Below are 13,769 nucleotides of genomic sequence, written 5' to 3'. Positions count from 1 at the left end.
CTTGCAAAAAAACAAAACAAAACAAAAACAGTTATGGCTCTCATGATGGGACTTTATCCACCTGTTATGCTGAAGACTTGATTGGCCTCTGCAGTATGGATATTTGAGCCCCTTAGCTCCAAGAAAGTGCCTATATTTTTGCTTTGATAATTTTCTTAACTACATATTCTCTATTCTTTCTCTCTGGAATATCTGTTAGTTGACTGTTTTAGCTCCTCTAATTTTCTTCTCTTTTCTTAAATTTTTGTTCTACTTCCTAGGAGATTTTTCTTTCTTTCTTTCTTTTTTTTCTTTTAACCCTCTATAGGATTCTTCTTAAATTTCTGCTTTCATATTTTAATTTTTCAAGAATTTTACTTTGGTATTTTATTGTAGGCACCTAATCATATTTCATGAATGCTTTTCTTATCTTTCTGGGGGAAATTATGAGATTTTTAAAACTTCTCTTTTGCTCCCTGTATTATCTTTGTTTCTTCCAAGTTCCCTTTTCCCTTTTCATTTGATTTGGTGCCTTTATTTCATGTTAAAGGCCTTCCTGAAATGTTTGGTGATTCTAGGCTGGCTTCATATTTAATGGGGAAATACTAAAAAATCAATTGGATATTCTATCGGCTGGTAGGCTTTAAGCTTGGATGAGGCCACTAGGCAGTGGCTTACACATTTCATTTGGAGATCCTCAAATGCCAGTATCTATAGGTTTTTTCATTTGGACAGGCCAGTTTAGCTGGAGAGAAGTCCTTTAGTCTCCCACTAAGGGGACATAGACTTGACTGCCAGCGATCCTGGAGCTGGGGTGGTAGTGGTGGTGAGGCTTTGAGATCTTTCTTTTCAGAGTACACACTTTCACCTGACAGTGTCTCCTCCTCCCTCTCTGCTATTCCTGGTGTCCGTGAGTCCAGTGTTTCTTTAGTCCCACTTCTCTAGAAGATACATTTCTCTGCGGTGGCCCAAATAGGAAAGAGGTAGAGTCACCTGGCTGTGGAATTTAGGAGGGGATCTGGGGGTTTATCTGTTTGTTATATAGACTTACTATCAATCTTCCTATTTTTAGCTCCTTTCTCACCTCTGCCTCTAGAGTGAGTTAGTATCTCCAATTCCCAGGCCTTTCTGGATTCTGTGGCTCACATGAGCTTACCAATTGTTGGCACTCCCTCTGCAGACCACTAGGATTTAGCTTTCTGCTTTGTCCATTACTGCCTCTCCTTGACATGCTGCTTCCAGAATATTTGGTGTCTTTCATGTATTGTCTTTGCTTCTCTTTTCTCTGTCCTGAGGGATTTGTACTTTTTAAAAATTTTAATTTCGGTGTAGTTAACATACAGTGTTGTATTAGTTTCAGGTGATTCAACACTTCCATAATATATCACTTGGTGCTTATCACAATAAGTGCCTTCCTTAATCTCCATCACCTGTTTCACTCATCCCCTCGCCCACCTCCCCTCTGGTAACCATCAATTTGTTCTCTATAGTTAAGAGTCTGTTTCTCGGCTTGTCTTTCCTTCTTTTTTCCTTTGCTCATTTGTTTTGTTTCTTAAGTTCCACACATGAGTGAAATCATATGGTATTTGTCTTTCTCTGACTTACTTCACTTAGCATACTACCCTCTAATTCCATCCACGTTGTTGTAAATGGCAAGGTTTCATTCTTTTTATGGTTGAGTAATATTCCATTGTATATACCACATCTTCTTTATCCATTCGTCAATTGATAGACATTTGGGCTATTTCCATAATTTGACTATTGTAGATAATGCTGCTATAAACATTGGGTGCATGTATCCCTTTGAATTAGTGTTTTCATATTTTGAGGGTAAATACTCAATAGTGCGATTACTGGATGTTAGAGTAGTTCTATTTTTAACTTTTTGAGGAAACTCCATACTTTTTTCCACAGTGGCTGTAGCAGTTCTTGATGACTTATACTTAAAAAAACCTATTCACTCTCATGCTAGTTTTTTTTTTTTTTAAGATTTTATTTATTTATTTGAGGGAGAGAGAGAGCACAAGCAGGGGGGCAGGGCAGAGGGAGAGGGAGAGCAGATTCCCCACTGAGCAAGGAGCCCAACTCATGGCTTGATTCCAGGACCCTAGGATCATGACCTGGGCCAAAGCAGACGCTTAACCAACTGAGCTACCCAGGTGTCCCTCATGTTAGGTTTAGAGAGCAAACAGAGATATACCTATTCTAACTGTCATATTTAACTAGAACTAAGCTTTTCCTCTAAGGCTCTACATTGAGGTAGCTACTGAAGTAAAAGCAGTAAGTAAAACTAGAAAGACATTTGCTTATTGTCCCTCATCTCTATAGACGTTACTTAACAACTGTGGCTGATTTCATGTACTTCTAACAGTTCTTTCTTCTTTCAGGGAAAGGTAAACTCCTAACATGAGTTAATTGGCAGTTCCAAGAAAGTCATTGGTCTGCAGCAAGAGAATGGCTAGGGTAGGCGAAGCTTACCCTCTCTTGCTTCGCCCATTACTTATATTGAAGGGAGGGGGTTCAGGATTAAGGAGGGAACATCCCCCTTTGCCCTGTTCTGCATCCACATCTAGCTTGCCAGATGTGGCCACACTTAGCTGGTCAGTGGCTGTGGATCAATAGGAACTTGTATTGGCTTCAGATCTACCAGTAGGGGGGAAAAAGGCTCAGCAGGTTGGAGAGACATTTTTAACCCCCTAACAAGCATCTTTGTGAGATGTCACTTATTTAGCTGGGTGAGAGGAGCTGTGCCTGCAGGTGGTAGAGACTTGAGGTACAACTGTGAGTACGCCATCATGCTTCTTGGCTTCCATGAACTCTGTCAAGTATGAATCCTGCAGCCATATCCTTTCCTCCCAGCCATATCAGCACTTCTTTAGCAAGCTAACTGTCTTTTTCTTACCTCCTTGTCAGAAACCTGTGCTGTCAACAATGGAGGCTGCGATCGCACCTGTAAGGATACTTCAACAGGTGTTCACTGCAGCTGTCCTGTTGGATTTACTCTCCAGCTGGACGGGAAGACCTGTAAAGGTAGCCTGTGCCTCTCCATGCTGCTAATGTGCAAGGATAAAGGGAGCTCTTCCCCTCCATTCCTCCTGAGTGACTCCAGATTTGCTCATGATTCATATCAATGGAAGCTTTTCTTCCCTGGGCTAGTGGAAGGTTATAATTGAGTAAGCTTAATTAGGACCAACTTAATTACATTAACTGTTGAGAAGGTCAGCTTCTGCAAGCATCAGATAACTCATTTCAGGGAGCAACCTTATTAGAAAAAGGCAGAAGTTCAAGAAAACATTCACTTGCAGGTGATAATATCAGTATATCATAAATAACAGCCTAGAGATTATGATATAAATAACAGCCAAGATTATTATTCAGAGAACTTAATAAATAGCTGTCCAATTAACTTTTGCTGATAAATAGAGACCTCAATGACCTGCTAGTATTTTGTGGGCAAGAGTACAAAGGCTTAGTTCTTTAACATGATAAAAAGCAGATAACCAGTTACCAGATGAAACTGAGAGAAGATAAGATTAATTTGAGTATCAGGAATCATTTAAAAGCATTGAGGCTACTTGATCGTTGTGTAATTTGCCAAAACAAATGTTCTAATTCCTTATAACTTTAATCATTAAACTGGAATGGAAAGTATACCAAAGGGAGCCATCTTATCTCAAGAGAGCAGTGCAAGGATGAGAATATAACAGGACATCACCATTCTTTCCCATAATCTGTTTCCTTAATGCTAGTCAAGGGTAGCACAAGTCAGAGTTCTCATGGGGATGAGGCACTCATCTTTCCAAATTGGTTCAGCCAGACAAGAAAACATGTGTAAGATTAAAAACATCAGCAAACATCCTTAAATGCTTTCATGGGTCTGTTTTTGTTGCAGAGAGTAATGAAGCACGCACACAATAGCACGTCAGGGATTTGTGGAAAACCAGGCCAGTTTTGCTATCTGATTTGCTGATGCTTCCCTGTTACAGATATTGATGAATGCCAGACCCATAATGGAGGTTGTGATCATTTCTGCAAAAACACTGTGGGTAGCTTTGACTGCAGCTGCAAAAAAGGATTTAAATTATTAACAGATGAGAAGTCTTGCCAAGGTATGTGCTGAAACGTAGCGGGGCTATGTGGTGCCCACTGATTGGAGCCGAGAAGACGAAACCCCATGCTGGCAGAGACTGGTTCATTGGGCTTCTTGATGGAGTCATTAATCCAACCTCCAACCCAAGCTTCACTTATTTCATTTGTTGGTAGAATAAAAACACTTATGTAGCTCACAAGTATATTTTGAAAATTAAGCTGTTAATGATTAGAGAACACCTCAAAGTATCCATCTGGTGTGATTACAGCAGAGCTCGCTGCTGGAAATGGAATAGATCACAGAGTGTAAACAGGTTTGCATTAGGGTGTTGAGATTTATGAATAATTTCTTTCTAAAATTTCCTTTAATTTTGTGGATTTTATAACAAAACTTGGTGGCAAAAAATATGTAGATTTAGTTAACACACCTTACTTTTTCCTAGCAAAAAGTTGGGGTCAACCCATAATCAAGGTCATGTACCGGTTGGTCTCTTCCTTATAGCCCTTGTTTTAATGAGAAACCAGCCTTTGGGGTTTGGGGAGAGGGATGGTGGAGAGGGATGGTGGAGAGGGATGGTGGAGAGGGAGGGGATTGAGTGGAAGCAAGGTTGGTCAGTCCTTGGGCAAGATTGCAGACACCTTCTTAGGTGCGTTCCTTCTACACAAGTAGTGTCAAGGGAGCAGTTCTTGTTATTAATAACACTTTGGGGTGGTGGTAAGCTGTGTTGGATGAGGGGCATTATTTATATTTTCAGATGAGCACCTCTTATGCCCTATGGATATAGAGGAAGCCCTCTCAGGAAAGATGTGCTGCCATGTAGTCTTGTTCTGTTTCTTGGAACAAGAGCAGCCTGACTTATTTTGTTAGAAATCCCAGAATTAAGTCAGAATCAGGAAATAATATCTGCTTTCACTTCAGGTAATAAAAAAGTGTAACATAATTATTATTTTTTTTAACCTTATGGTGTGTGAATTAGGTTTCTCTTCCCCCCCCCCCCCCCTTACTACGTAATTTGTCAGGCAGTTCAAGTATAGGACCCTTTAAATTCAGTAAGTTCATTCTATGTGACTATTGCATGGCTTTCTTTCCTTTGATTTGGAAAGCAAGCTTGATGTTCCACATAATGTTTCATAATGTATAGAGCAAGAAATACCATATAAGCTGTGTAAACACATTAAAAAGGAATTAGAAAAGTGATCTCATTATTTTTGGCAAAGCAACAGACCATCATGTGCAGCCAAAGCCAGCTACTGAACAAGTCCACTTTCTCGATAACTGGCTGATGTTAATAACAGAATTCATAGAGTGATATCAATTACTAGGGAAGAAGTGGACTTTTTCTTATTTTTCACTTGGTCTTGGTAGAACAAATATTTTCACAGAACAAATTTACTCAAGAAATTGCCAGGATTTCTGGGAAAAGCTAGTGATGAAAAGGTTTTGTAAGAATTTTCCCTTTTTAATTTCATTGTTTCATTCCTTCAGTTCCTTCCAAATGTTTGTTTTTTATTAACATAGTGTCTCATGGCACATTTGGTGTTGAAAAGAGATCTAGCTCTGGGCTAGTTGGCTTCCACTGAGTTCCACACTGGTCCTGGTTTATCCATTTGTGGACCCAAGTCGTAATTCTGTTAAAACCCTCCAAAGAGCTGAACAAGTAATGCACTGAAATTCTAGTCTACAAGAAAGATGTGAGGACCAGACCAGGGAAGAAGAGATGATTATATTGACAGAGGCAGCCTCCTGAGGCTGGTTTCCAGGACCTCAGCTGAAGCCAGAGATGCCTCTACATTGATCGAGGACAGGAGGGGCCCTGTGGGGCTGAACCATGGCAGAAGAACAAAGCCAATCCAGTTTGGAGCTTAACCACCAAATTTTAGTGCCTGTGATAGAAAATCACTGAGGATGTTAGTGTTCATGCATTCTTTTAGTGCAGAGGACATTAAAACCCAATTGGCCTCTTGGGGCCAAAAGGCTAATTCTGGAAAGATAGGAACCAGATTTATTTCCAACCCAACTGTCTTCTGTGGCTTATATAATTAGTACTGTTGTTTTACAAATAGTAATATAACAACAATAATGCATGGGTCGCACCTTATAGTTTACAAACCCTTTTAAGGTACGTTATCTCATTTAGCTTCATTTAAATATTTTAAATTACTCAGCCCTGCAAATAAGCATGAGAGAGAGAGACCCAGTGAGCTTAAAGGCAAGTAATATTTGCAACAGAATTTGGAAATAAAGATTGTTTGTGAGTATTCTTATTGTAGGCCACTCCACCTTCTCTTTAACACAAGTAAGCAGGAGAACTGATAGATACTTTAAAAAATTCTGTTTGTGTTGTTTTTATTGTTGGTCAATAAGTGGAGTTATAAACATGTTCTTTCCACTCATTCCTTAGACTTGGTTTCATCTCCCCTCTCCCTTTGACAATTACAGATGTGGATGAATGCTCTTTGGATAGGACCTGTGACCATAGCTGCATCAACCACCCTGGCACATTCACATGTACTTGCAACAAAGGGTATACCCTCTATGGCTTTACCCACTGTGGAGGTGAGCAGAATGCCCCACTAGGGTCAGATGAGGTTGGGCCTGCGGGGGAGCATGGCCTACCTCCCAGTTTCCCCAGATCAGGGTCAATTTTCCAATATTGGGGATGAATGGCATATTTTACTAGAGTAATAGTGACTTCACCAACTCCAGGGAGGCATCTGCTAAGGGAAACCTATTCACATGGATCCCTTTAACATGTTAAGTTATGGACCAGAAAGAAGAACTGAGCTAATCAACCGTGAATTCTTCATTGACTTTATTGATGTAGTGTATTCAGACAGTGGGAGCATCTCTCAGGAGCTGATATCCTGTCTGTTGGAACTTCCCAGTAGATAGTAAAGTCACAGTCCTCAGAGAGACTTGGCAAGGCACCAACTATTTCCACAGCCTTGCTATGCACAGGAACTAGCTGAGAAGCCTTTTTCGAGGTTTGAGCTGGTTTTTTGAGCAGGTCTTTGAGCTGGAAGTGGACCATTGACTTTATCTCTCTGTGCTGTGCCCATGTAGCCACATGTTCCGATGTCATTATGCTCATTCAGACAATGGCATAAATCAGATTTGACATCGAATGATTTCCACCCTGCTCCCCCTGACCATCAGGTTCATTCAACAATTTTTGAGAATACAGATTCAGATTCAGATTCTGATTCAGAATGGCTAGGGCTTCCAAAGCAATCCTGAGTATCTGAATATTCGGGAACCACTGGCTTAAATACTTTCTGCCCATACCTTGTGTCCTGTGCTTAAGAAGAACGGATGGGAGTAATGTGGTATAGATAGTATTGTCTCTCTTCTGACCTTTTCAATACATCCTTGGCATGGCTAAAAACATCTTCCAGGCAATCAAGAAACCCCAAGGATATATTCCCTGGATATGGACATGTGTCTGGGTTTTAGGTGGAGCTGCCTTCCAACCTGGACTCAGCCTTGTGTTGATGGGGATTTGTGCAAGTCATTTGCCTTCTCTATACTTCAACTACTGAATATGAACTATCCAGTGAGGAATCCTAATTCTATCCCCCTTGGCATGTAGCCTAGGAGGATAGTAGAATTTCATATCGGAGGCCTGTGCAGTGTTTGAGCTTGGACATGTGACAGTAGAGTGTGCTCCCTTCTGAGAATCCTTAATGGGGGAAAGGTTTGGTTAAACATGGAACTTGAGACCATCTTGGCAAAGCCTATGCCAGGAAATCCACCGAGTGGAGAGTGAGGTCAGCTGGTGCCAAGTGCACATCCTGAAGGCAGTTAGTACCTTCCCTTTGTTTAGTGAGTTCTGACCCTGCGACTTCCCTGCTGCTCCTTCCTCAGGGGAGGGATGGTATCAGCCTAGTCACCAGTGGGCTGCTGTGACAGGAAAGCGTTTTGTTCTGCAGACACCAACGAGTGCAGCGTCAACAATGGGGGATGTCAGCAGGTCTGTGTGAACACGGTGGGCAGCTACGAATGCCGATGCCACTCAGCATACAAGCTCCACTGGAATAAAAAAGACTGTGTGGGTAAGGGGTACCGAGTCTCACAGTTAGCGGGCTCACACTGACACGGCAGCTCTGTCCCATGTCCACCTGGGCCTGGAGTGTGCCTGACCATCCCTTCCCTGACTCTTGCCCCATTAGCGGCAGCTGCCATTCTTTAAATAGTTCAAAAACAGGAGATACTTTGCAGGCTCTTTGGGGGTTCCTTCTGTGCTTTTATGTTGGTTGGAACTCAATTCTGTTTTCCCAGTTGTTTTCCTGCATGGAAAAAAATAGCATACAAATAGCTTCTTTACCTTGGAGGGAAACAGGGCCCTGTGTCTTATGTTCTGTGCTATATAACAACTCTACCTTCTTTTCTTGGGTCCTTGGATATTTGGGACTCAGCTGTCCTTAGCATATCTAGAAGTATCCTTCTCTTTCTGTAAGTGTCTGCTTTTTGTCCTATCTAGAAGTGAAGGGGGTCCTGCCCACTAGCATGTCACCCCATGTGTCCCTGCATTGCGGTAAGAGTGGCGGAGGAGACAGGTGCTTCCTCAGATGTCACTCTGGCATTCACCTCTCTTCAGGTGAGTGGGTCCCAGTCCCTGGAGAAAGTCCTCATGCCAAGGCCAAGCCTTCCTGGCCTTTAGGTGTTAGAGTCCCTCAAAGGGTTTCCAGGTCTTTGGCCAGCTGCTCCCTGACCACCGGAGGCCCATGCTTTGAGACCCTATATGCTGGGCATAAGTCTAGTGGTTTCTGTGGAATGGGGGCTGGAGAGTGCTTTTGGCTGCTCCCAGGAGAGACTGTGACCTTGCTTACATGTTGACAACCTACATTCTGTCTGTCAGGACTGCAAGAGACCTACTCAGTCACCTGCGGCTCTTCCTCTACTCTCAGGAGCAAACAGCAAAAATCAAATGATTCTGCTTTTGGGGGTAATTACCAAATCTGTGTGTTTTCTCTGGGGCTCTCTGTGTTAAATGGGTTTCATTCTTGGGGTGCTGTTCTTGGGCATTGGCTTTATCTTCTTTTCTCTGAATCTCCTCAATGCTCTGAGCACATTACAGGATGTTCTTGCCCACAGCCTTGGTGCCTGAAGACTGACTCATTATGTAACAGATACTTACTGACTGTCCACTGTTTGCTAGGAGGCTCCGTGTTCAGCCCTGCTGAGTCATCATATTGGGCAAAGGCCCACAGAGCTCTGGGATCAGGAGACTCAGGTCTCCCCAGTTCCCTGCCCCTCAAAGGTGCAGCAGGTAGTGTGTACCCAGAGCACATGGCATTGGTGGAGATAGTCGTAGGCATGACGAGGCACAACGATTCTATCCAGAGAAAGGATCCCAAACCCTTTCTGGTTTGTCAAAAAGACAAAGAATGAAATTTACAGCTTTTAAGTAGCCTCGTCCTCCCAGATTTAGACATCCCTGTGATTTTATCACGAGAACATCTGATTGAGGAAATGATTCTTAATGTCCATATTACATATATGAGAGAGCTAGAGACCCAAAGCATGATAATAATACTTGAATATATTGATTGAGCAGTTAAAATATACCAGCCACTGTATTACCTGTCCTAGCTGATTTAATCCACACTGCAGCACTCAGAGCAATTTTACTTTTCTCCTCATTGACCAGATGAAGACCCTGAGATTCTGAGAGGTGAAATAATGTACCTAGAGTGATTCAGATAGGAAATAGGGGAGTCAGGATTTTAATTAGGAGTCTAGATCCAGAGTCCAGAGCACTATTCTTCTCTGCCCCTCCTGCCTAACATTTGAAACCAACCAGCACAGACATCATGGTCTGTTTCACCAAATCCCTCAGTAATGGGCACTTGGAGATTTAGGCTACCCACAGGATGGGCAAGCAGACAATTAATATTCAGTTCTTACTGTGTGCCAGACAGTAGGCTAAATGTATTATTTTTGCATCATCTTATTTAATTCTCATAGTAATGTAACTACCCCAATTTTGTCTATTTTATGGATGAGGAAACTGAGGATTAGTGAGTTTTAGTAAGTTGCTCAAGTTCTCATTGCAAGCCAAGAGCTAGAGTATGAATCCTGGGCTTTGGCTTCAGAGCTTGACATATGGTTAAGATTGATTGTGGGGAACAGAATTTTGCGCACGAGGCCCTCAGAGTGGGACTTTTGCTGCCCCCAGAGCCCGAACATCCAAGCAGCCTTTGGTGAGTGCCATCCTTATCTTCTCCCTCAACCTTGTCCTCCAAGAAAAGTCTTCTCCTGGAAAATCTGCCCTTCACTGTTTCCCTCAGCAGTCATGTCCAAATTTGAACTAGGGGATACTGGTCTTCTTCCTCAGGAAGGCACAAAAGTGACCTCATGGTTCATCTCAGTGTGAAGGTTGTTTGGGGCCTCTCTTTATTATATTTGGGCATTGGATTAATCTCAGGTGGAGGAATAACTGTAACTCTTAGGAGGCTCCTGGCATCCTCAGCCTCAGTCATGGGCACTCCGTGAGCCAAATCTTTTGTGGTCTCAGGGTAAGAGAGGGGCTCAGGGTATGCAGTGTATGGTGGGACGCAGGCTTGGGATAGCTCGTCTGTTACCCACCCAGTCTTTCCCTCCTGTGCCTCTGAAGGTAATGTCTCTCACTTGTTTCTTTCTGAAGATGTCACGACCATCAGGACAAGTGTAACCTTTAAAGTAAATGAAGGCAAGTGTAGTTTGAAAAAGGCTGAGCTGTTTCCCGAGGGTCTGCGACCAGCACTACCAGGTATGGAATCAGATGGCTGGTGCAGGGAGCTTGGTTGCATGTTGGGAAAGGGGCCTGTCACAAACTAAGCCCTTCAGGTGGTCTTGAGCAGCCCAGATTCTCCAAGTACTCCTCCACAGGAGGAAGAGGAGCCTAGCCTAGCACACCTGTATAGCTCTGGAGTTAAACTTCAGGGCTTCCTCTGCCAGGCACACATGATAAAGCTCTGGAGAAACCTTTGAGTTCATAGGAATCAATGAGGGCTTTAAGTTACATTGGCAATTTGTGATTATATTGGGTTAAATTTTATAGATCTAAGAGTGTGCTTGGAAAATAAGCCAAAGAAATGAAAAGGATTTGGCTCAGGATAACCTTCGGTGAGCAAAGATGTAATATCCAGCTTTCCTCCTGGATCCAATCTTTGGAGGCAGTGACTCCGTTGGCTTCAGCAGAAAAAATACCATCCAAGTAGAGCTGGACTTGTAGCGAAGAACAGAACCTAATACTCTTCTCCCCTCCTGTTCACATTTCCAGTATTATTTCATAGAATAATTCTAGAGCTTAAAAAAATCATGATTCATGTATTAGAAATACCTCTTTCCCCAGTTTATCCTCAAATAAATCATACAAATAAACATAAAGCTCACTGTAGTCACTTTTAGTGCATATTTTAGTTGCATATTTTAAGAAACAGATTAATTTTGGTACCTCTATTTAAATGGAATATTATGCAGCTATGAATTATGTTTTTTTAAAGAATGTTTAATGACATAAATGGAAACTATGGAAAATGATCTTGTAATATAATGCTAAGATGGAGAGGAGAGAGTGAGATTTTGTATATCTAATGCAACCCAAATTGTGTAAGAAAAAAGCGTGAGTAGAAGAAAAAGGAAACTCACCATGTGATCAGTAGTAGTTATATCTGGGTAGAGGGGTTGACCAGAGATCTTCATTTTTTTCCTTCTGCATTTTCCAAATTCTCCACAGTGAGCATTTATACTTCTTTTTATCTATCTATTTATTTATTTTAAAGATTATTTATTGGATGAGGAGGGGCAAAGGGAGAAGGAAAGAGAATATCAAGTAGGCACCATGCTGAGTGTGGAGCTCAATATGGGGTTCGATCCCACAACCCTGAGATCATGACCTCATGATCAAGCCAAAATCAAATTCAGCCATTTGATCAACTGAGCCACTCAGGTGCCCCAGCATTTATACTTTTAGATCAGAGGAAAAAGGCTTTATTTATTTTTATTTATAGATTTTATTTATTTATTCATGAGAGACACAGAGAGAGGAAGAGACATAGGCAGAGGGAAAAGCAGGCGCCCTGCGAGGAGCCTGATTTGGAACTTGATCGCAGGACCCCGGGATCATGGCCTGAGCCAAAGGCAGATGCTCAACCACTGACTCACTCAGATGCCCCAGAAAAGCATTATTTAAAAATAAACTTGGTCTTTAGTCTCCTTAATGGTATTATACTATGTTAATTTCTCAGTATTGACAAATATACATGTTAATGTAAGATGTTAGCATTAGGGGAAACTTAACAAACAATATATGGGAACTCTCTGTTCTATTTAAGCAATTTTTCTGCAAATCTAAAATTATTATGAAATTAGAAGTTAGCTTTTTGAAAAAGGAAAGGAGAATTTTTCCCAGAGGATGGTGGGTGGGGATTAATTTGCCTCCTTCTTCCTTTGGCTCCTGCTGACCTATTGCTTTGAACATCTTTGTAATGTTGAAGAATATGATACAGATAATTCGTCCATTGAATAAAATAAGAGTTTAAACTGGAGGCAAGTTGGTTGTGTGGATGATACATGGAACTGCTCTTTTGGTTCCAGTTAATGGTCATTAGTTAAAAGATCCACTGGAAGCCACGGGAGATAGAGGGGTGAGGGAGAGATGGCCAGAGTCTGGAATAGGGATGTGCAGAACCCTGCCTTACGCAACACTTCCTCCCACCCTAGATGCCTTCATGATATTGTTTGGTTCTCTAGATGTTTTGTGCTGTATATTGCTCCTGGTTATTTCAAAATGAGACATCACTGTTAATGTGTTTTCCAACTTCCCCTTCAGGCTGGAATTACTCCAAACTCAGTTTGCCTGAAAGCAGGAGTTGGTTTGCTTTCTACTCCTGTGCTCCTTCCCTATTTGAAGTCTTAGTCCCTGCTTGGTACATCACAGTCCAGCTCTAAGGAAACCAACCGTGAGAACACGAGCACACCTTAGCAGACTGTCAGTTAGGAATGCAAGGCAACCCTGGTTCCTGTCTTCCACTTATGTGGCCAACCAGTCAGAAACATCCAGCATTCATCCATGAAAATAATTTTCAAGAGCTAAATTGTTAAGTTATATAGGAGGCTCTTTGAAATTAAAATGTCATCGTGCTCCAAGCTGAGGCTTGCAACGTCTTGGCATCTGGAGTTAATCACTTAGTCCCTTGAGAGTTGTTTTAATGAAATGTTTACTGAGCTCTAGCGAATGTTCAACTGAGTACTTTGCCAGGATCTGGCTTCCGATAATTTTGTTTCTTCATACAGAGAAGCACAGCTCAGTAAAAGAGAGCTTCCGCTACGCAAACCTTACATGCAGCTTCAGCAAGCAAGTCCCGGGAGCCCCTGGCCGCCCAAGCACCACTAAGGAAATGTTTATCACTGTTGAGTTTGAACTTGAAATTAACCAAAAGGAGGTGACAGGTTGGTTTGAAAACAGTCTTTGGTACCAGGCTTCTCACAGCTTGCTCCTTATTCTTTTGCCTTTCATCGTTCTTGAGGGGAAACAGTAGTGCAACCACTGAAGTATCTCCTGTTTTGTTTTGTTTTGTTTTGTTTTTCATTCCCAAACTAAACTGAATTGGTTTGGAACCTCATGATTGTATCTGTTTCCTAAAAACTCAAAGATTCCATTTTGGCCAACAAATTTCTTTTAGAAACCAATGCTGCCCAGCCTGCGAGGTGCCCA

General features: G+C 41.9%; 1 protein-coding gene across 4 annotated transcripts in view; it reads left to right on the top strand.

Moving 5' to 3' along the window:
• Positions 1–13,769, top strand: part of SCUBE2 (signal peptide, CUB domain and EGF like domain containing 2) — a 63,910-nt gene that overhangs the window by 25,779 nt on the left and 24,362 nt on the right. For 3 of the 4 annotated variants that reach the window (XM_038569006.1, XM_038569007.1, XM_038569008.1), the window contains 8 exons: positions 2,893–3,009; positions 3,966–4,088; positions 6,509–6,625; positions 7,999–8,121; positions 8,550–8,666; positions 8,928–9,014; positions 10,716–10,820; positions 13,349–13,504. In XM_038569006.1, coding sequence (XP_038424934.1) covers positions 2,893–3,009; positions 3,966–4,088; positions 6,509–6,625; positions 7,999–8,121; positions 8,550–8,666; positions 8,928–9,014; positions 10,716–10,820; positions 13,349–13,504 — 945 coding nt within the window. The remainder of the gene's footprint in view (positions 1–2,892; positions 3,010–3,965; positions 4,089–6,508; positions 6,626–7,998; positions 8,122–8,549; positions 8,667–8,927; positions 9,015–10,715; positions 10,821–13,348; positions 13,505–13,769) is intronic. The other variant, XM_038569009.1, reaches the window with a different exon arrangement.

The sequence above is a fragment of the Canis lupus genome, chromosome 21, assembly GCF_011100685.1.
Source record: "Canis lupus familiaris isolate Mischka breed German Shepherd chromosome 21, alternate assembly UU_Cfam_GSD_1.0, whole genome shotgun sequence".
Classification (NCBI taxonomy): Eukaryota; Metazoa; Chordata; class Mammalia; order Carnivora; family Canidae; genus Canis; species Canis lupus.
Note: the sequence above shows the minus strand (reverse complement) of the source record. Positions and strands in the feature narration are given on the sequence as shown.